General features: G+C 42.7%; 2 protein-coding genes across 6 annotated transcripts in view; both read left to right on the plus strand.

The window, feature by feature from the left end:
* Window positions 1-11,748: 11,748 nt before the first annotated feature.
* Window positions 11,749-18,652, plus strand: THG1L (tRNA-histidine guanylyltransferase 1 like). 4 transcript variants are annotated; one of them, NM_001080233.2, is made up of 6 exons: window positions 11,749-11,958; window positions 12,760-12,936; window positions 13,833-14,002; window positions 14,812-14,900; window positions 16,074-16,181; window positions 17,197-18,649. In NM_001080233.2, exons 1-6 carry the CDS (start codon window positions 11,768-11,770, stop codon window positions 17,356-17,358), a joined length of 897 nt encoding a protein of 298 aa, NP_001073702.1. In that variant the 5' UTR covers window positions 11,749-11,767; the 3' UTR covers window positions 17,359-18,649. The 4 variants fall into 4 exon arrangements, with proteins under 4 accessions (NP_001073702.1, XP_024849742.1, XP_015327824.1 ...); XM_024993974.2 differs by lacking the exon at window positions 11,749-11,958 and adding an exon at window positions 11,966-12,252 and having other exon boundaries at window positions 17,197-18,652; XM_015472338.3 differs by lacking the exon at window positions 11,749-11,958 and having other exon boundaries at window positions 12,848-12,936; window positions 13,837-14,002; window positions 17,197-18,652.
* Window positions 18,653-20,465: 1,813 nt separating this feature from the next.
* LSM11 (LSM11, U7 small nuclear RNA associated) overlaps window positions 20,466-23,448 on the plus strand; it is a 414,613-nt gene continuing 411,630 nt past the window's right edge. For both annotated transcript variants that reach the window (XM_024995280.2, XM_002707831.5), the window contains exon 1: window positions 20,466-20,914. In XM_024995280.2, the coding sequence (XP_024851048.1) occupies window positions 20,470-20,914 (445 nt within the window). In that variant the 5' untranslated portion in view covers window positions 20,466-20,469. The remainder of the gene's footprint in view (window positions 20,915-23,448) is intronic.

Raw genomic sequence — 23,448 nt, forward strand, 5'->3', positions numbered from 1 at the left:
ACTGGGAGTTCTGAGATTATTTCTTTTCTTTACTGCTAACATCCATTGATTAAGGCCTAGAGGAGAAATTCGGTTCACTGATTGACTTATTCATTTAACAAATACTTGCTGAACCCCCTAGAATGTGCTACATTGTCTACTGAAACCCTACCCCACAGTGTGCCTATGTTTAAGGATCTCTGAGGAAGTAATTAAGGTTTAATGAGGTCATAATGGGAGAAGGCAATGGCACCCCACTCCAGTACTCTTGCCTGGAAAATCCCATGGGCGGAGGAGCCTGGTAGGCTGCAGTCCATGAGGTCGCTAAGAGTCGGACACAACTGAGCTACTTCACTTTGACTTTTCACTTTCATGCATTGGAGAAGGAAATGGCAACCCACTCCAGTATTCTTGTCTGGAGAATCCCAGGGACGGGGGAGCCTGGTGGGCTGCTGTCTATGGGGTCACACAGAGTCGGACATGACTGAAGCGACTTAGCAGTAGCAGCAGCAGAGATCATAATGGTGGGGTCCTAAACTGATAGGATCAGTATCTTTAGGAGAAGAGGTACTGAGAGCTCTCTCCATTTCCCACTCACTTTAAGAACACACTGAGGAAAGATCTTATGTGGACATAGTGGGATGACCATCTGCAAGGTAGAAGAGAGCTCTCAACCAGGAACCAACTCTAGTGGACCTTGTTCTGGGACTTTCAGCCTCCATAACTGTGAGAAAATAAATGTCTGTTGTTTAAGCAACCCAGCTTGTGATATTTTGTTAGCCGCAGCCCAAGCAGATTAATACAAACAGGAATCAAATATCCATGGTAATTAGTGGAACGAGGTATTTTTATCCTTAAGTTATGAAATGAGTTTGATTAAAGTTATCTTTTAGAAATTTTAAATTATAGGTGCCACTACATGCTTATTCTTAGAACAAAGAGAATGAACCAAGTGCTGTTTATGGGGGAAGATAGACTTTTGGGGGTGGAGGCTTTCATTCAATGCAGAAAGTTGAGTTAATTATTTTCCACAGATCCAGCAGATTATTATTTTTGGTTTGTGCAAGACCTTCTATTAGTTTCCTATTGTTGTTGCAGCAAATCAATCACCATTATCTTACTCCAGAATATTTTCATCATCTCAAAAGTAAACCTCAAACCCATTAGTACTTACTCCCCATTCCCTTTTTCCCAGGCCCTAAAAACCACTGATCTACTTTCTGACCCTATGAAGTACAATTTTAAAAAGATCTTACCCTTGTCATTATAGGTAAGTCTGGTCTGGTTCTGAACTCCTGAGTTCTGCATACTGTGAATTAAGCACTTTTTTACTTCTCCATCCCTCTAATGATGGACTCCTAGGGTGCCTCCACTGAGCTCCCTCCATAAGCAGCATTGTTGTGGATATGCCCCCATAAACCTGTACAGCAGAGTCTCTGCAGATATACCCAGAAGTGGCATTGCTGTATTCTAGGTATGCACATACAACTCCTCACTAACTAACTGTTGCTTTCCAAGGTGGCTATTTCATTCCACTTCAGACTCCTGACAGCAGTACAAAAGGATTTCCTTTTTACAACTTCCTTACAAACACTTGGTTTTGTTCAATAAATTTTGCCCATCTTATCGGTGTATAGAAATATCCAACTGTTCTTTTAATTTGCACTTCTCTGATCTTTAGATAGGTTGATCATCTCTTCATAAACTTTTTAGTCTTTCAACTTTCCCCATTAAAGACGTGCAGTTAAAATCCTCTGCCACTTTATTATTGTATTTTCCACTTTTTCCTTGTTGATGTGCAGGAGTCGCTTATTTATTACAGATATTCAAACACTGCAAATACCTTCTTCTTATCTGTGACTCATCTCATCTGTTCATTTGTCTCTGACATCCTCTGTTGAACAGAAATCCTTAATTTAACACAGTTGCATCCATTATTTTTTACCTTATATTTTATGCTTTTAGGTCTTGTTTAAGAAATACTTTTCCAGCTCAAATTTCTCAAAGAAATTTTCTTATATTTTCTTCCAGTAGTTATATAATTTTACCTTTTATGTTTAAGCCTATAATGTTTATCGCATTTTATGTGATATAAAAATAGGTATCCAAGTTAATTTCATATAGTAATCTAGTTATACTGATACCATCTATTGGTTCATGTTTTCTCTGCTACTTTACCCTGTATCAAGTAGCCCTATGAAGAGATGACATGGAGAGGTCTAAAGCTTCTTGCCAAAGCTTCTTGCTTCTTGCCAGTCATGTAAGTGAATCATACTTGAAGTAGATCCTCTAGCCCCAAACAGTACTTCAGATGACTATACATCCTGCTTACATCTTAATTACAACCTCATGAAAGACTGTGAGCTGAAAGATTCAGCGAATCTACTTAATTCTTGACTTCAGAAACTATTTGAGGTAATAAATATATATTATAGTTTTAGGCCACTAAGTTTTGGGATAGTTTGTAACACAGCAAAGAATAACTACTGCTATTGCTGCTAAGTCGATTCAGTCGTGTCCGACTCTGCGACCCCATAGATGACAGCCCACCAGGCTCCTCCATCCCTGGGATTCTCCAGGCAGGAACACTGGAGTGGGTTGCCGTTTCCTTCTCCAATGTATGCATATGTGCTAAGTCGCTTCAGTCGTGTCCAACTCCATGCAACTCTATGGACAGCAGCCCACCAGGCTCCTCTGTCCACAGGAGTCTCTAGGCAAGAATACTGGAGTGGGTTGCCATTTCCTTCTCCAAAAGAATAACTAATACAGTTTCAATACTGAATAAAGAGTAAGTAGAGCTCTTTGGTCTCTATCATACAGTGCCCTGCAGTTTTTGTTTCATTGCTATCAGCAGAATCAAAGTAAGTGATGGCTTTTCAGTTTCAATGTTCCTAAAATAAAAATGTAAGATAGTTAATAAATGGAAAAGATGGGAAAAGAAAGAAGCTGAGGAAGGAACAAATATTTAAGACCCCTTACAGTGCCTACTCGGAGAAGGCAATGGCACCCCACTCCAGTACTCTTGCCTAGAAAATCCCATGGACAGAGGAGCCTGGTAGGCTGCAGTCCATGGGGTCGCCAGGAGTTGGACACGACTGAGCGACTTCACTTTCAGTTTTCACTTTCATGCATTGGAGAAGGAAATGGCAACCCACTCAAGTGTTCTTGCCTGGAGAATCCCAGGGACGGGGGAGCCTGGTGGGCTGCCGTCTACGGGGTCACACAGAGTCGGACACGACTGAAGTGACTTAGCAGCAGCAGCAGCAGCACAGTGCCTACTATGTCTTTTATTATCTTGTTTTAATCAAAAGAGCATTTAGTCAGCTGGCAAAAATGTGGTTGTTGCATTTATATTATCTTCAGCCTCCTACCACATATACTCGCTGTTGGCCAAAATGAGGAGACCAGAACACTGTTGGCTTTGATTTGGCTGAAGCCATAGGTCACAAAAAGGAATGAAGCAGATTTGGAAAATACTGTGAAGGAAATGCATGTGTTGACAGAAATGGAAGTAAAAATAATATTTATTAAACACTTGCAATATGTTTTACTTTTTTGTTAAAGGAACACCAAAATTTCCTTTCCTTTTTTATTTTAGGAACATCAAAACTGAAAATCCATCACTTACTCTGATTCTTCTGATAGCAATGAAACAGAAACTGCAGGGCACCATATCATAGAGACGCTAACCCTAAACTGTTAGGGTAGGGACTTTGTCTTAATCAGTTCCTAGCACCTTCTATACTCTCTGATTTAGAATGGTTGCTTAAGAAGTATGCAGTGAAGAAATAATAAATAAATGAATGGATAAATCTGCAAATCAATGCAATGATGTTATTAGGAGACAGTGTAGAAAATGGTTAAGAGCATAATGTCAGGTATTACATTTCTGGCTTCCAATCCTAGCTGTACCACTTATTAGCTATGTGACCTTGGGCAAGTCACTTAATCTCTTTAAGGCTGTTTCCTCAGCTATGAAATGTGTATAATAACAGTATATGCCTAAAAGAACTGTTATGGGGATGTTAAATATTCTGTAAAAAGAGCTCAATATATAATTTCACAGCTAACAAATACTAAGATGTTAGCCATTATTATTAGAGAAAAACAGGAAAGATCCAGCAATGATTCCAAATTCTTAAGCCTGGTTAACTGGGAAAATAACTGTGCCAAAATTCACTGTGAAAATGGAAAAGATGATGCTCATTTTCAGACATGGGTAAAACAAAGCCTAAATATAGTTAGAGAGTAAAGGTATTTTGGATATGGAGAGAATTACTCTGTTTCGACTCTGATTTAATTGCAGTTATTCATCCTGAAATTCTATAATCACAGAATCGTACTTTTAAATATAGTAATTTAAATAGGATATCTACCAGATTGCATCTATGATGAGTCAAATCTAAGGAGGTAGTAGTTTCTGAGATTCTGCCTGAAAATGTGTTCTCAAGTATTATCTTCAAAAACAAAATATTACAGACAGAAAAGATTTCCTTAAATGGTGTAAATTCATGCAGTGTCAATATATGATGTGGTTCAGTCTCTAAAATCCCTTGAATCCTCTTCCCAAGTTGATTATTTCTTCACAGAAACAGAAGAAAACTATGCTGGAAATATTTAGAGGGAAAAGTATGTGTATTAGTGTTCAACCACTTTTGTTCCCCAACTAGTCAGAACCAGTAATGAAAGTTAAGCATGGGGTGGTGTATGGCTAAGATCAAAGTAGGAAGACCCTGAGCTCGCCTCCTGCTATGGGCACACTAAAGTTACAACTATCTATGAGAGCGAATATCTATGAGAATGACATGAAGACTAGCGGAAAATGTTTGCCATAACTAAAAATATGAAGAAGGAACCACAGTGAGATGGGTAGGAGGTGTGGAGTTGCAGTACAATGAAAACCCATAACCGTGGGATGGGCAATCCACAAATGGGAGGAAATAAGTATTACAGGATTCTCCCCAAGGAGCAAGGAATCTGAAGCCCACATCAGTCTCTCCAACACAGAGGTTTTGCACCAGGAAGATGAGAACCCTGGCTTGCATATTAAAGCATGGTAAAAAGCAGAGACACTACTTTGCCAACAAAAGTCCGTCTAGTCAAAGCTATGGTTTTTTCAGTAGTCATGTAAGGATGTGAGAGTTGGACTATAAAGAAAGCTGAGAGCTGAAGAATTGATGCTTTTGAACTGTGGTGTTGGAGAAGACTCTTGAGAGTCCCTTGGACAGTTAGGAGATCCAACCAATCCATCCTAAAGGAAATCAGTCCTGAATATTCATTGGAAGGACTGATGCTGAAACTCCAATACTTTGGCCACCTGATGCGAAGAACTGACTCTTTAACCTGAGTTAATGAAAAGACCCTGATGCTGGGAAAGATTGAAGGCTGGAGGAGAAGGGGATGACAGAGGATGAGATGGTTGGATGGAATCACTGACTCAGTGGACACGAGTTTGAGTAAATTCCGGGAGTTCGTGATGGACAGGGAGGCCTAGCGTGCTGCTGTCCATGGGATCACAAAGAGTCGGACACAACTGAGTGACTGAACTGAACTGAACTGAAGGATTTGCATACAGGAGAGCCAGACGGCTGTAGGAAATAGATATTCTGCTCTTAAAGAGTGCACACAAAATTTCTCATGCTCAGAATCCCATTACATAGACAGCAGTTTTAAAAGGAGCCTTGGTCAAACCCACTTGCTGATCTTGGCAAATCTCGAAAAGGGACAAAAGGCAGGTAGGACTCCCCCTGCAGACATAGTTACTGCTGCTGTTGCTGCTGCTAAGTCACATCAGTCATGTCCAACTCTGTGCGACCCCACCAATTTTGGGAATTTGTTCCACCATAAGGACACTGGTGCTAGAAAGCACCATTTTGGAACTTCATGCTTGTCTATTAGCACCAGAAATTATCTGCCAACAAGCAGGCCAGCACCAGCTCGGTGCCCCAGGGTCCCACAGTTGACCACTTTGGGGCCTGACCCTGCCCACCAATAAATCGCAGCCACCTCATGAAGCAGGACCTGAGAGCCAGCCAGGATCAGGGCCACTCCCACTACAAAAAGGACCCATGCAGCCCACATATGGGGCACCCCTAGAGCATATAGCTCTGATGATCAGAGGGGAATGTACTGTTGAACCCTCCAGGACATCTATTGCATAGGGTCACTTTTCCAAGATCAGGAAACATAACCAGCTTACCTAATACATGGAAATAAACAGAGAATTGGGCAAAATGAGTATACCCTTAATGAATTAAGACATCTAGAAACCTAATTTCATAAATAAAAAAAGGAACTTATTGGCTTAATCTCTCAACAAATATTTATTGATTGCGTCCCATGTGCCACTGTTCTAGGCAAGGAGGATACAGCTTTGAAAAATATTAAACAAGGTTTATGATTTTCTGGAACTTAGAGTCTAGGAGTATCACTATCTCTGAGCATGGTGCTCAGTGTCATCAGAAATTTTTTTCTCCATCTCTTGGATTTTTTCACTTTGTGTTGGCTAATTTGGAAGGAGGAGGGGCTCTTCCTACTTGAAGCTACATGGCCACCAGTGCAGCAACTCTAAAAGGAGGAAAGTCTCATTTTCACAGTCATTCTAACACAGTGCTAGTCTGTCTCATTGACCTGACTTGGTCTAGGTGCATATCTTTGAGCCTGATTAGCCAGATCTCAGTTATTAGTGGGGCCACCACAAGCATTTGTGCTGGTTGTTATTCACTGCAAAGAAAACAAGCAGAAGCTGAGGTTGTAGGGCATACTTAGCACAGTTTTGCCTGGTACACAGCTATATCTCCTGGAAAAGAGTGCATTTTTCTAGTTCACATTGTGACAGTACAGTGGTTTTAGTCAAGTGCTCACCCAGGAGCAAAAGTGGAATAGGGTCATCCCCATGCAAGCCAAATGGTCTGAGGGTGGGGAAAGGAGAGTTGGGGTGCCTATGCTAAAAGAGAGTAACAGGGATGCTGAGTATGCAAAAACAGCAGCTGTCCACTTCATTCCTTTAAAACATAGAAAGGCAGGGTGGTTGAGTGGAGAAGACCTGGACTTGGCATCAAAAGGACTGGGTTCTAATTCTGGCTTTGGAAGCCATGGGATATTGGGCATATCCTTTAACCAATTCCCGTAGAATTTGTTTCCTTTCTTATGAAATGGTGAAGTGAAGTGAAAGTCATTCAGTCGTGCCCATCTGTTTGGGATCCCATGAACTATACAGTCCATGGAATTCTCCAGGCCAGAATACTGGATGGGTAGCCTTTCCCTTCTCCAAGGGAATCTACCCAACCCAGGGATCGAACCCAGGTGTCCCGCATTGCAGGCAGATTCTTTACAAGCTGAGCCACCAGGGAAGCCCAAGAATACTGGAGTGGGTAGCCTATCTGTTCCCCAGTAGATATTCCCGACCCAGGAATCGAACCAGGGTCTCTGTGTTGCAAGTGGATTCTTTACCAACTAACCTACCAGGGAAGCCCTTATGAAATGGAGAGGATTATTTTCCCCCCTCAGACTCATTAAAAGGAAAAATGAGATAATAAATGGGAGTGTGGTTTGGGAATTATAAGTTTTTTACACCTGGAAGGTATTATTTTTTTTTCCCAGTCAGTACCTTGCACAGTGCCCTTATACATTGAAGGTTCCCATTAAGTGTTTATTAATTGGCTGATCCATGATATGGAAACTCACATCACTCCACGTACTTTTCTAAAACTTTATACAAGCAAAATGTTTTGGTGAACCATTCATTCAACAACTCTAGAAACATACACAGCAAGCAGTCTTTTGATCTCATTATTCAGACCTCAGTTTAAGTGCTACTTCCTCAGGGAAAACTTCATGGTTCATCCCCAGTCCCCCAATCAGGGCAGGGCCCCCAACCTGTTTCACAACACTTAATACAATTCTAGTTTAACAGTTACTTGTGAAACTCGTGTTTAATATCTTGCTCCATCGTTGGCCATGAACTCCATCATGCAGGTTGTTGTTCTGTTGTTTAGTCACTAAGTTGTGTCCGACTATTTTGCAACCCCAAGGACTGTAGCCTGCCAGGCTCCTTTGTCCATGGGGATGAATAGAGAACACTATTCTTGTCCTGGGCAAGAATAGTGGAGTGGGTTGCCATTTCCTTCTCCAGGGGATCTTCCCAACCTAGGGATCAAACCCATGTCTCTTGCAGTGGCAGGTAGAGTCTTTACCACTGAGCTAACCAGGGAAGCCTCCATTGTGCAGGTAACATGGCTATATTGTTTGCTGTTGCATCCTGTTGTACATGGTACATAGTAGGAAATTAAGAAATATTTGTTCAATGAATGAGTAAATTTGTGAGAGAGAGTGGAACAAGATCAAATGAACTATGAAACATACATCTAATTTCCCCTTTCTGTTGTAATATTTTTTCCAAGCTCTCCAGTGACCACACTGTGGAACCTCTACTAAGAAGAGAAAGAATGAGTGGTTGACTAAACCTGTCTCTTTAAGGACACACAGTCAATGACTATTCAGAAATGAAATCCATTCATTCTGACTTATGCAAGCTGCATCTCAAAAATTCAGAATAAATGTATTACAGCAATTATAAGACCTGTAATCATTAATTTACTCTAGAGTAATAGTTCTAAATCTTACACTGTGTATGTCTTGCTATGTCCTAATGCTTCTCTCTGCATCCAAACTACATCAGAACCAAAGAGTTCATTCCTGGATGAATACACGTAACTCCCAGCCAGAAATTTGATTAGAGTGTTTCAGAGCAGGGAAGGAGACTTTAGAGCCAAATTATTCCTTCTTAGCCAGCTCCACCCTAAATTTCATTTACATAATACAGCTCTTAGTAAAAATGAAATAAGTCAGCATCGGGGAAGACAAACTGAAATATGGCTTCCATACCAAAGGCAACTTTTCTTCTGTCAGTCTTAGTGAGTAAGTGATCTTTTAAATAATAGAATGTTTTAAAAAATAGACATCAGTGTCCAGTTAGGTCACAAATATCTGTTATGTGCAGAATTTTTTTAACTTTTAATTTTGTAAAATACACATAAAAAATTTCCCATTTTAACCATTTGTAAGTGTACAATTCAGTAGTGTTAAGTACATTCACATTGTTGTGAACCCAATCCCCAGAACTCTTTGTCTTACGAAACAGAAATTCTATACCCAGTAAACAACTCCCTTCCCCCACTGCCCCTGTCCCCTAGCAACCATCATTCTGTGTTCTGTCTCTATGAATTTGCCTTCTCTAAGTACTTCATTCAGTTTCCAGAATCATACAGTATTTGTCTTTTTGTGAAAGTGTTCCCTTCCTCGAAGCCCCAGCGCAGGCCAGGCCTCTTAGTTGAAAGGGCTTGGAATGGGAGGCCCGGGGTCTGCTCTTTCACTCTGCTCGCTCTCCAACAACCTGAAGTCAAGGTGGGAGACACAGTCTGGTTCTGAGATTCTCTGCATCACTCCCCTGTTTTCAAGGTTTGATTCCCATCGAGGGCTGGACTGGGGTATGGACACAGCAGGTGCATTCTATGTAATTGGCCTGGTGGTGGAAAGTCCTCTCTTCCTGGGTTGGCTAAAATGGTGCGTGGGGCCATTTTAGCACCAGCCAGATCCTCCAAGGATTCCTTGAAGAGGAGCAGCCATAGCTCCCTTTGGCCTTTCTTGCTCTATCTCCAAGTCTTCTCCAGGAGGGGTGACTTTACTTGCCCAGGGGCCTCAGAGGCAACTACTGGCTCCTGCCTCCCACCAACCTCTGAGAGCCTTCTGATGGGACTGACAATGAATGACCTTTTCCAGGCCCCAACGGCTGAAGGGGACCATAGTGAGGCATCCCCATCCTTTCCTCAGGTACCCCACATTACCGCTCCTTCTCGTCTTGTGGGCTAGGCTGCTCCAGAAACCTCCAAGTGGTTTGATATGATTTCAGACCCACTTGTTTATCACTAAAGTGAAGTTGTTTAAATCCACTTGTTTATGGCAAAGACAAAATACAAAGTTTTTTTTTTTTTTTTTAAGAAATAAAGCAGTTTTTCTATAAGAATGAAAGTTGTATCAGGATGTCATTATCTCATCTGTTGTGATCAAGAAGCAGTCAATAGCTCAGCTGCTGAAGACCCCCACTTGGGACTTATTAATAAAAACAGACTAAAAAGCAACTATGGTAAGGAAAAATATAGACAGTAAGTACCTAGAGTTTGTGAGGATTGTCCAAGAGTTTCCACCTGGGCATGGTGACTCTTTACTGACCTAAACAACTCTCTGAAGACCCTGGGGCATTATGCTCCTGCTGGGGTAAAAGTGACTCTTTTACCACAGTGGTGAAAGCTGCGCAGCAACCTCACAAAGATCACTTTGCCCCTCAACACGGCTTCATTCCCTACCAACATGCTCTACCATCAGGGGACTTCTTACTTTTCTTTAGCTACCAGCTAGACATCAGCTTGTGGTTAGCTAAGCCAACTCTCTAAGAACCAACCTCATAGGAAAGATACACTTCAACTGAATTTGGACTTTATTTCTCCTATCTCCCCTTGCCTGGAACAACAGTGTAACCAATCTATCATTTACAGTAGGTTATTTCTTTATTGGCTTATTAAGAGACACATCCTGTATGCTATTGGCTTGTGAAATTATAATTCTCAGTGAACCTACAGTAGATAAAAATTAGCAACAATTTCAGTCTCGAGCATAATCTGCCTCAAAAGACATCTGTATCTCTGTGTCCATCTCTATCTCAATATCTCTTCCTCAATGGGTACACAAGAAATTGGTAACAGTAATTGCTTAAAGTAAGGAGTTAGGGGTCAGTGAGAGATTTACTTTTCACTATTTATCTTCTTATATTGTTTGAATAGTATTTTCTTAGGGGATATATATGCAATGAATTCCAAAACGCTTTATAAATCATACAGCATTCTACAGTTATTAGGGTTTTATTGTTAACTAGTATTTACTAAGGCTTCCCAGGTGACACTAGTGGTAAAGAACCCGCCTGCCAATGCAGGAGACATAAGAGACCCAAGGGTTCATTCCATCCCTGGGTTGGGAATATTCCCCCAGAGGAGGGCGTGGCAATCTACTCCAGTATTCTTGCCTGGAGCATCCCATGGACAGAGAAGCCTGGTAGGCTATACTCCAGAGGGTCACAAGGAGTTGGGCAGGACTGAAGCAACTTGGCACGCGGGCAAGCACCAGCAACAACATCTCAAACATTTAGCCTTTGTGAAAATTTGAATGAGTTAACTTACTACTACATATGTTAGAATATGAGGCCGTTTTTTCTTTTTAAAGTCACCCTTTGGCATATTTAATGACGTTGGAAAATTACTCAAGGTGAAAAATATAAAAATTGTACAAATGTCTGATTCCAATTTTGTGTGTTCCCTGTGTAAACATAATATATAAAAAGAGACCGGAAAGAACCATCCACAATGCTCTGGCGGGGAGAAGGGAGACATCGTATTAATTTTAATTATATTTTCCGATATACACCACGTTTTTTTACAGCAAATTAACAAATGCTATTTGGAAAGAAAAAAATCACCATTAAACCTTAAAACTTGGCCAGAAATGAATTTTTTTTAATTTCGTGAGAATGACTTGTTGCAGACCGAGAGGACATATGGCAACAATTAAGAATAGTGCTAAGGGAAGACTGGAACCCTCCTTCCAGGCCCGGAAGTCAATTACAAACTACAAGGAGAGGCAAGCGAGATGCTGGCCTCCACTATGGCTAGAGCGACCACGAAAAGACACAGGAACTTCCGGGGCGGAGCTCTCTGTTCCTTTCCCTACCTTGGGGGAAATGTGGGCTGCTGGCGCATTGAAAGTTCGCGATTGCTTGGCTGCTACTTCCGTCACTCTGAGACGGTGCTTGAAATTGGGAGCGACCATGGCAAAGAGCAAATTCGAGTACGTGCGGGACTTCGAGGCTGACGACACATGCTTGCCCCACTGCTGGGTGGTGGTACGACTGGACGGCAGGAATTTCCATCGGTGAGCGAGCTCGGCCCGGGGTGCGTGCTTCGCAGGCGTTTCCGGTGAACGCGGCCTCTCCGTAGCCGCCCGTAGCTCGTGGTTACCGTGGTAACGTGGCAGCCAATGACTGCGCGGCTTTAAGCATCACTCTGTGCTGGCTACAACTGGCTTGAACGCGAGTAGTCTGGATAGTTAAAAATGAGACAGGGTGCTCCCCTGGTGACGAGCTGTCCATTGGCAAGGCTTTGGTGGGAGAAGTCACTCTTGAAGCTTTACTTCAGCTCTTCAACCGATGGCCAAACTGGTTGTTAGGTATCTTTGAGGGCTTGCTGTGGACAACGCTATACAGAGCATATTCTTGTTTCATTATAAGTAACAGGGCACATGGACTGGATTCAGGAGGGGAAAAGTCAGAAAAAAACAAAGTAACAGAAAGATGGGAATTTCTTTAAAAATACTACTTTGGTAATGATTACTGTAGTTAAAATTTATTGAGCAGTCCAAGGAGCCAGGCATAGTTACGTTTGTTACCTCCCTCTAACCTGCAGGACAATCCTATGAAGTAAATTTATCCCCATTTCACAGAAAAGGGAATGGAGGATTAGTATATATGTTCCTTTTTCTCAGTTGGTCAGAGCTAAAACAAAAAACAAAAAACTGGAGTTCTTAACGAAATGGATTGGGTTGTGGCTCCTGGAATGTTTGGACTCTCAGCACTATTACAGTGTCTTCCTTTATGAACAGCCTATTTAATCTGTGTATTAATGACAAAGTCTCTTGCAGCCATGCCCTTTTCCCTTTTCTTTTTCCCATTTGAAGGTTTGCTGAGAAACACAGCTTTATAAAACCTAATGACAGCCGTGCTCTTCATCTAATGACCAAATGTGCCCAAACTGTAATGAACGAACTGGAGGATATTGTGATTGCATATGGACAGAGTGATGAGTACAGCTTTGTGTTCAAGCGAAAAAGCAATTGGTTTAAAAGAAGAGCCAGGTAATTATGTGGCCTAGCTCCTTCAGAAAATTTCCTACCAGCATCTGGCTTCTGCTTGGGCTTCCCTAGTGGCTCAGCTGGTAAAGAATCTGCCCGCAATGCGTGAGACCTGGGTTCGATACCTGGGTTGAGAAGATCCCCTGGAGAAGGGAAAGGCTACCACTCCAGTATTCTGGCCTGGAGAATTCCTTGGACTATATATAGTCCATGAGGTCGCAAAGAGTCGGATAGGACTGAGTGACTTTCACTATCTTAATCATAAACTTGCAGACTGTAGTATTTGCAACTGCAGAATCTGTATGTGTGTGTATGTATGTCTATATATGTATATATACACACGCACACACATTGGTAAACTGATAATATGTATAGAAGTTGAGACTGTTGTACTTCCATATGTTATCTGGGCATTGTATGCTGCTTCCATTTCACATCACCTTAGCTTCTAAGCTGAACATGAAAACTAGAAACAGAAACTAAACGTTTAAGTAAGGAGGATCTCAGTACAAATTAGACAAATCATATATTTAATTTGGCGGTATGTTGAAACTTTCACAGAAGACAGGTCATGTAATGAATTGGTGTGTTTTTAAAAGAGTGGTGTCCCTCCTCCCAAGACTTGAAGAAAATCCTCTTGAACCATCAATTCACATCACATCCTATAGAAAATCATTTGATAATAGTAAACTACGTTATAGGACTAGAAAGAGAGGCAGGCTGCATTTTAAATATATAACAAATATTAAAATAGTTTTTCTTGACTCAATTTATATTATCTCTTGGCTCTCCAGACAGTTTGTGTTATCACTGTGTTGCACCCACAGACCCTGTCATAGCGTTGAATTAATACCATGTATTTTCTTTTTTCTTGCTGCACCCAACCTGCCTTCTGCAAGTAAGTTTATGACTCACGTGGTTTCCCAGTTCGCCTCCAGCTATGTGTTTTATTGGCGGGATTACTTTGAGGACCAGCCCCTTCTGTATCCCCCAGGCTTTGATGGAAGAGTCATAGTGTATCCTAGCAACCAGACTCTAAAGGACTATCTCAGCTGGCGGCAAGCAGATTGTAAGTGAAACCAAATAAACAGATGTATTAATAGTTACATCACTAATTCGTTATATTAGAGGTGATGCTCTGAAATAGTTTTGGCTCGTGTATTTTGTTTGGAATGCAGTATTTCAGGTTTTTAAAATTAGTTGAAAATACTTGAAAAATTGGGTATTTTTATGTAAATATTCCTTATTTTTAGCTTTTTTTTTTTTTTAAATCAGAAGATCTGGCAATACTAAGTCTGTATTTCCATTTAGTATTGGTCAGACCCTGTATAGTGACTTCTGCCTTTATACACACACACACACACATGCATACACATGTGCATGTACACAGGAGCCAGTGTGCCTCTACTTCTCTGTTGTTCCTCTGGAATCACCTACTCTGCTTTCCACATTTAGGTTCATGCTGGCTTTAGTGGGTATTTGAGTTGTGACCCTGCCTTACATGATGAAATATTTGTGAGACTTTTACTCATTTGATGTGTCTTGATTTTTCCAGAAGAATTGGAAAAGAGGTGGGAATAATACACATCAAATAACTTTGAAAGTATTCTTTAGCTTAATGCACAAGTCAACAGACTTGTGTGAAGCACAGCTGAAACGACAGGATAAAACTGTTAGAAAATAAGTTTTTTTTTCTGCTTCACTGCTTCCCTGTATGTTCCCTGTGTGTGACTTTTGACACGTAACTAAATGTTTCTGAGGTCTCTGTACTTTAAAGAGGAGAGAGATTGGGCTCTAGTACTCTTGGAAGGGTGAATATTAAAAAAAAAAAAAAAAGATTCTATATCCCTACACAGTGTTACTCTGTTTTCCTTACAGGTCACATCAATAATCTTTATAATACGGTGTTCTGGGCACTTGTACAGCAGTCAGGCTTAACACCATTACAAGCCCAAGAGAGATTACAGGTATATAGATCTTACTGCATTAAGACTTCAGGGGGGACAGTTTATGATCTCTCATGACATTTTGCCTTCTTTTTAAGCTCTTAAGTTTTTACAGCTTTGTTTTGAAAAGTTACAAAGATCACACTAGTAGCAGATCCACTGTTTGCTTGCTTTGTGACTGTTGGTAAGCTGTTAACCACTCCCTGATCCTCAGTGTCCTCTGCTGGAAAATGGAATCAATGGCTCTACACTCCCACATGGTAATGCTTGGCTGGAGCTTGATATTGGCTGCCCTCTATACAGGGCACATGCTCGTCTTTTCTGTCAGCCCCACCTGGCTGCTGGGGACCTGGAGTTTGGGGTTAGGACTCTTGTATATCATTAAGACCCCAGACTCTGGGGAGTCAAATAATTGTACTCAGATGTTTTTGTTTAATTTTACCTCTCTGCCTTAGTTTTTCATAGGTAAAATGTGGACAATAATAGTTCCTACCTTACAGGTTTATAGTGAGAATTTTAAGTGGCATGATGCATGTAAAACACACATAGACTAGTACAAAGCACACTGTAAGTAACTAATAAATACTTTTGTTATTAGATGCTATTTTATTATTAGATGCTACTTGCAGGTAAACTGTGAAATGAGATGTGTTGTAATAACTCCTAATACAATGCCTGGTACATTATAATGACTCAGTAAACAGTTGTCATTATTAACAACAGTGATAAAGATGGGTAGCAATAATAGGAAGACTGGTAGATGTAGCCAGAGTTTGGAAGCGCTGAATTTAGATTTTGATTCTTAAGTGTAAGAGCACCGTTGGCCTTGGAAACTTTATATAATCTTTCTAAGCTTCTGAGCGCTCATCTCTAAAATGGAGATGGTTATGAGCGTCAAATAAAACATACAAACTATCCAGTACAGAATCAATGCTCTTAACTATTAGTGCCTCTCACTCCATCACAGTAGTGATTGGGGAAGCCAGTTACTTGCTACAGAAGAGAACTTTATGGACTTTTGTATTTAAGATTTGAACTGCTCTTAAAATTCATTAATACCTGTATGATGTTTGATGAAATGCTTCCACTTCTTGATTTGTTGCTAGCAGTTTAGATCGAGAGTGGAATGGATAGGTGGAGCTAGGGGAGAGAAAAGACCTACAGAGCCTTTTATATTTGTTTTTATTTCTTCAGGGAACTCTTGCAGCAGACAAGAATGAGATTTTATTTTCTGAATTCAACATCAACTACAATAATGAGCCACTGATGTATAGGAAGGGGACTGTGTTGATATGGCAGAAGGTAATGCTGTTATGTCTAAGGGAAAACGAAGGTCAGAAAGAAAGCCTGTGCCCAACCCATGCTTTGTCTTGCCTGCTGCCTGCGTGCTGATGTGACTCCAGTCATTGGCACAGATTAGACCCTTTCCAAAACGAGATGCTATAGATTATTATTATGGATGCTTGCTTCGTCAGTTCATCAGTCAAGTTTGTGATCTGGACTCCCCCCTTCTATAAGCAGAATTTTAGAATTTATTTTTTTGTGTCATAAGCTCTCCCCAAATCAAATCAAACCCCTTTAACAGGTTTAGTGCCGTTAAGAGAATTTTTGCATTCAAAGAACATTTAAAAAAATGCCACACTGGACCATTAAATGGCCCACCCATCCCATGAGAACTATAATTTGAGGAACTGATGTTGTATGTGAAGGTTCTGTCCCTTACAGAATGTTTGAGAGATTCTCTAGACAGTCATAGTTAACTTAATATTCTGTCTCCTTTCATCTAAATCCTTAATTCTACCAATATTTTCTCTCTGATCCAGCTCCTGGGCATAATGATGTCTCTAAATTTATTTCCTTCCGTCTAAAGTATTTTTTTCTGAAATGAATGTTTTTAAGTATTAAGGGAGTAAGTATCCTAAGAGCTCAGGATCTCACTGGCAACTTCAGCTCTTTTATTAGTATTTTTTAAGTATTTGTTCTTTGGACCTGCAGGTGGGAAAGCAGAAATATCTTTAATTCTATGGTTATTGCTAACAGGTAACAAAGAGTCCCTTCTGTGTTCCTAAGATCTCCTCTCAGAATAGAGCAGCATAACTGTTTAAAAAGTGTTTTTAGTTGTAAAGAAGTTCAGGCATAGTAAGATATGTATCTGTCTGAAAATATATATTTGTCTGGGTTGGCTAAAAGTTTATTTGGGTTTTTCGAAAAACCCAAATGGATGTTTTGGCCAACCAAATATATAGCCCACTTCTCCATCTTCTGTCCCAAAGCCACTCTCTAGTTAACAATGTCAGTGTTTTAACTTTACCTATAGGTGGAGGAAATCACAACAAAAGAAGTTAAGCTGCCAGCAGAAATGGAAGGAAAAAAGATGGCGGTGACCCGGACCAGGACTATGGTGGTGCCCTTACACTGCAATATCATTGGGGATGCTTTCTGGAAGGAACATCCAGAGATCCTGGATGAAGACAGCTGACCCTTTGCTTTTCAGTCCTGGCGTGCTTAACCATCTCGGCCCCCAAGTCTCCAGGCCTTTGCTGGCCCTAGCATCTGTGCCATGTAGAAGTCTCCTGGGAGTGACATGCCTCTGGTTGGGAGAGGAGCGGAGAGAAAAGGGGTGGATGTGGGTGGTATATCTTGTTCTGCTTTAAGTGGAACACCTTTTTGCAGTGTTCAAACGTGGTTCCTTTGGTAGAAGTACATTTTTAAAAAAAATTGTGGTACTGTTTTTATAAAGCAAGAACTATGTTATGCCTTGTAGATGAATCATTTTTAGATTGTGGCATGGGTCTTACAAAAACCTGTCAAGCTTTTTTCACCTCTGCTAGAAGATGAGCCCAAACTTTACTGTCACCTGCTCTTTCTTTATCACAGAATCCAGTGACCCCGGTCACCTCACCTTTCCCAGCCACCTAATTGCATTCGTCTTTGGCAGACCTGGAACTAGTGTAGGTTGATGCCTTCCCAGTGCCTCTGAATGCAGGAATTCCAGGGCAAACTCAGGGCTTTGTGTCATTATCCAAGTTGGCAACCTGCGCTGAACTAACGAGTTGTAGCTTGGGTGTCCTTCATAAATATTGCGTGGACTGATTTTGTGGAGTTGTCAGCATGACCCTCCTCATCTCACCAGGGGCAGTGATCACAAGGCTGCTTACTCTTTCTCAGGAGAAAGAGAGTTACATGTCTATATGGGAGAAGGAAAATGTGAGATTGAATGAGCCAGGAGGCACTTCAGTTTTGAAAGTCACCTTCCTGTTGGACTTCCTGAAAAAGATTCTCAGGTAGCCTCTGTATAATAAAACAATGGCATTTGACTTGGAGAGCAGAGGGACCAACACTCATCTTTGGGTCACAGGTAGTAGAGGAGCCCTAATGGTTCTACCTGCTGACGAGTTGGGCGAGGAGCCGCAGGAACTGCATGTTGCTCGTGGCCTCCGAAGCGAGGAGGCAGTGGGGATTGTTGGTAGAGAACTCACATTTCCTTTTATATTCATTTCATATTTTAGAGGGAAAAGATTAATTTGGCTCTATAAAGAATTAATTAAAAGCCCACATCACAGTGCCTGGTCTTACACTGTAGAATTTACAGCCAAGAAAATGTATTTTTGAAAGAGCGATGACTGGTCTCATCTCACTAATTGACACCCCATCTGTTGATGCCTTTTTTTCCCTCCCTGTTCTCACTCCACGGGAATAGGAGACATGGCTTACAGTTGGTAATTGATAAAATTTCTTTGAGAAGAAAAAAAATAAAGGTTTCAACTCCCTTGGCCTGATTTTTCTTTTTTCTTTTTTTTCATACAAATTCAGTATATGAGTCCAACTTCCATGTGTGAACATCCTTACATAAGCCAGGCTCACATCCCTTCATCACAGTGGTGGTTCACAGACTTCTGGATACAAAAATTTACTTGAAATGCTCTTTTAAAATGCCAGTTCCAAGCTCTCTCCCCATGAAGAGTTTGGGATTCAAAGACTTTTGATGGGTGTAGTCAATATACCACACTTTGGGTAACTAGTCTATACCAAAACCTAGACTTGTACATCTAGATACACTGTGATAGGCCAAGTAAGGCAGTAAGAATGTAGCTCTTGATTGGCAAACATAATAGTAAACAAATTACAGCGTTCTATATAAAAACAAGTATAGATAAGTAGGTGTTTGTACAAATTTTTAAGACAGCCACCCAAGAAAGTTTTGTTTTCTGTGGGTGTTATGTGATACTACAAACGTATCACTTGATTTTGTTATAAGATAGGACATGTGCTTGCTGGTTGAATTGCCAGCAGTTGGCAGGAGTGAGGTTTGTCTTGGGGAGGGTGGTTTTGAGCGGAGGAATATCCTAGGTTTAATATTTACGCTGTAATACCTATTGAATTAAGTAATGCTGTCAGAAGAGGTAGTATCTGGACCTTTGATGTAGACTACACTATTTTAACATCAAGAAACAAAAAAGGTTCTGCTAAACAGGCTCTAAAGTACAGCCAGGTTTTATAAATATGCCATCCCAATTGGATCCTCCTTTCCTCCAGGTGCTTAGCAATACTTAGAAGATCAGTGATGGTGAATTTTCTTTAATACTAGCATCTTTCTGGGGTGTGTGTAAATTTCTTTTTGCCTAGGTGTAAGAAATGCAGTACTAGGGTCCACTCATCATCCTTCACTTTCATTGTACACTTAATATTCCTAGAGCATTTATTACGCCCCATATGCATATCTTTCGTTCTTCAGACAGTTCCTTTGAAACAGTTTCTAGCAAAGAGTCAGACACGACTAAGCGACTGAACTGAACTGTTTGTATCGCAAAAGAATGTAAAGCTCAGAGAAGCTAAATAGTTGGAGCCCAGGCGTCTGAACTCCAGTGATGCTCAGCATTAGAGCAAATTGGGACATTCCTTGCCCTCTTCCTCGGCTTCACTGATAGCTCAGTTGGTAAAGAATCCGCCTACAATGCAGGAGACCCCGTTGGATTACTGGGTTGGGAAGATCCGCTGAAGAAGGGATAGGCTACCCACCCCAGCATTCTTGGGTTTCCCTTGTGGCTCAGCTGGTAAAGAATCTGCCCACAATGCGGGAGACTTGGGTTCGATCCCTGGGTTGGGAAGATCCCCTGGAGAAGGGAAAGGCTACCCACTCCAGTATACGGGGTCGCAAAGAGTCGGACGCGACGCAGCGACTTTCACTTTCACTTTGCCCTCTAGCCACTGCTTCCCGCCAGTCCAAGCTACTAGTAGAACATAATACCAGAGAACCGAGAAACACCTGGGGAGCTTGTCAAACTGACGGGCCCAGCCTCCATCCCCAGGGAATCTGGACTATCAGCAAACACCTAAAGTGATAATGATATTGATGGGAAAACGCTGCGTTAACACAAATGAACCTCTTCCCCCGCACGCTGATGCGTTCCGAGCCCCGGGCGAGTAGCTACCGCGCACCACACCCCTGGCGGCGCAGAGCGCAGGCAGATGCTGCCCCCTGGCGGCCGCCCGGGCGCAGTGAGACACCCCGCGCCGCGGCTGCGCAGTGACGCCCTCTGGCGGCCCCGCTCCTTCTTCCCATCGGCCTCGGCTTGCGGGCCTTTCAAACATGGAGGAGCGGGAGCGGGGGGCGAGGTCGGCTCGCGCTGGGAGCCCCGCGCGCCCGCCCAGCCCGCGGCTGGATGTCAGCTCTGACAGCTTCGACCCGCTGCTGGCCCTGTATGCGCCCCACCTGCCTCCCATTCCCTACCCCAACGCGCCCTGCTTCAACAACGTGGCCGAGTACGAGAGCTTCCTCAGGACCGGGTTACGGAGCGGCGGGCGCGGACGGGCGCGGGGCGCGGCCGCTGGCTCAGGGGGCCCCGCTGCGGCCGCCGGGCCCTCGGGCAGGACCCGCCGCCGCCCGGACGCCCCCGCCCCGGACCCCGAGCGCATCCAGCGCCTCCGCCGCCTCATGGTGGCCAAAGAGGAAGGGGACGAGGCCGCCGACGCGCGGCGGCGGGGTCCGGGTCGGAGCAGGAAGGCGCCGCGCAACGTGCTCACGAGAATGCCCTGTGAGTCCCGCGGGAGGGCGGGGGCCGGGCCGGCTGTCCGGAAGGCGGCGGCCCTGCAGGCGTGTCCCTGGTGACAGCCGCTTGGCGCGGACCTGTGTGTGTGTCAGGGGGAAGGTCTTGGTGAAGGCTGAAGAGATAACCAGCGACCGTGGGGAGGGTCAGCTTGAGGAATTCAGGGTCTGTATGGGCAGTGAGGAAGAGTGGCAAGGCTGTAGAGGGAATAAGTAGCCCTGGGTAGGGTCTGCTTGGATAACATGCGTAAAGGTGATGGGGGCCACAGAAGTGACCACAGAGGTGATGAGGAACCTGCTGAAATCGATCTGCGGAGTGATTGGGGGGTGGGGGGTGGCCGGGGGATTCTGGAGAGGTGGTGAGCCTGGAAACGGGACATCATGGGGAAGGTTTGCAGAGGGTGATGAAGTCTTGGGGCCACGCATGGTGAGAGGAGGGAGGGCACAGCCAGTATTAGGGGAGGGAGAGTGGTTCGGTCAGTGAGATTTGTGGGTGATGGGACGCAGTATGAGGAAATTGTTCAGATAGCACAGGGGACATAATCTCATGACCTCTGCACATTAAGTGACAGCTCGTTCTCAGTGCTGTAGGCAGAAAGGGCTGCAGGGTCTTGACATACATGTGTTCACTGGAATGCAGCAGGCACAGAAGGCCACTAAAGGGCAGACACTTTTACAGCTTCGCTGCAGGGCTGAGTGCAGGGACTCTTGTCTGTCAGGCTCCTATTACCATATGCACAGGTTATTTTGAGTTCTGAAGGTGTAAATGGCACGAGGGGATTTCTTGCAGCCTCCTAATAGTTCCTTAGAGTAAAGCTGTAAATAGCAGAGATTGCTAAGTGTGAGTTAGGTGTTGCATAAACGGAATAGAAACAGCCCAGGGTCATATCTTTGTCATCTGGCAAGCAGTTCTGACATCTGCCCCATGAACACAATGACCTACTTAGCCATTCAGAGCATCTGTATCCTGATAACTAAATTGTGGCATTATTAAATCACTGCCTCTGGAATGGAGGGTTTTGCTACGTAAAGGAATATTTTGTTTATTTCCTAGAAGTGTGTTAAGAGAGCAACATCCTAAAAAACTGAGTGCTGTTAGGGGTGCCTTTGTGATTCCAGTGCCAGAGCATCACTGCCTAAGCTAGGGTTTACTCCAGTTTGCTTGCCCAGCAGTGACACAGATTATGCGTGTGCCTAAATTAAGAGCAGTTTGGGGGAGCTTATTTTGCCCGTAGTTTTTGCCACTATCAGATCTTTGAAATGCCCTCCAAGTCTCAGATTGTAACATTTATTTCCATTTTGCCAAGTATTGCTTTGCTGCCAAGATTTTCAAGACAAAAGAAGTATTTCTATGTGGTCAGTGGTTTTGGCTTTACTGGTGGAGCACTTTGCCATATTTTTAGGATGAAAGAGTGTGAGGGCCAGCTTTATCAACTTTCCACAATTAAATGTATGCCTGGAATCAAAGTCTCAAAATGTGCTCTAGGCATTGAAAATTTTAATCCTACCTCTGGAAACAGTTGGATGTACATGGTAGAGATGAGTAGATATCACAAAAAATTGATGACCTTCAGGAAGCAAAAAAAAGTATAGAAGCAGGGATGAGGATTAGGTTTTTTCCAAAAAAGAATTGATATAGAAGTCAGCTTTAGGTCTTGAGGTTAAGAAAGGGCATGCTTGACGATAACAGCAATTACTTAAAAATAAGGCTGTTGAGCATGTAATATATGCTAAATAAGCATATAAGATATGCTAAATTACATATAGCAAAATTCACTCCTCAGGTGAGTAAAAAGGTTGTGAATTCATCACCACATTCAAGATACAAATCAAGGAGTTCCCCAGTGACCTAGTGGTTAAGATGCTACACTTCCAATGCAGGGGATGCAGGTTCAAACCCTGATCAAGAACTAAGATCCCACATGCTGTGTGGCAAAAAAAATAAAATAACATGTAAAGTTAAACTTATCATAGGGCCTGGCCCATACTGAGGGCTCAGTAATTGGTGATAATATTGGTGACAGTGATGCTGCTGCTGCTGTTGATGTGAAGGAGAGGAGCTTGGAGACTCTTGAAGTGAACCAATAGTATGATGAGGCTCTGGACTGTATTGTTGGTTGTGGAAACAGAAAAGAAAGGTCAGGTCTTAGTTATTGAGAATCTCTTGTCTGGACTTAGTATTGGCTATTCTGCTGCTGCTAAGTCGCTTCAGTCGTGTCCAACTCTGCAACCCCATAGATGGCAGCCCACCAGGCTCCACCATCCCTGGGATTCTCCAGGCAAGAATACTGGAGTGGGTTGCCATTTCCTTCTCCAATGCATGAAAGTGAAAGTGAAGTCACTCAGTCACGTTTGACTCTTCACGACCTCATGGACTGCAGCCTACCAGGCTCCTCCGTCCACGGGATTTTCCAGGCAAGAGTAGTGGAGTGGATTGCCATTGCCTTCTCCAAAGGGAAAGATAAAAGAGTGGGGTTAAAAATGACCTGAATTTGGAAGGATGTGGCCCAAGGGTAATGGCAG

This window comes from Bos taurus, chromosome 7, assembly GCF_002263795.3.
Source record: "Bos taurus isolate L1 Dominette 01449 registration number 42190680 breed Hereford chromosome 7, ARS-UCD2.0, whole genome shotgun sequence".
NCBI classification, from domain to species: Eukaryota; Metazoa; Chordata; class Mammalia; order Artiodactyla; family Bovidae; genus Bos; species Bos taurus.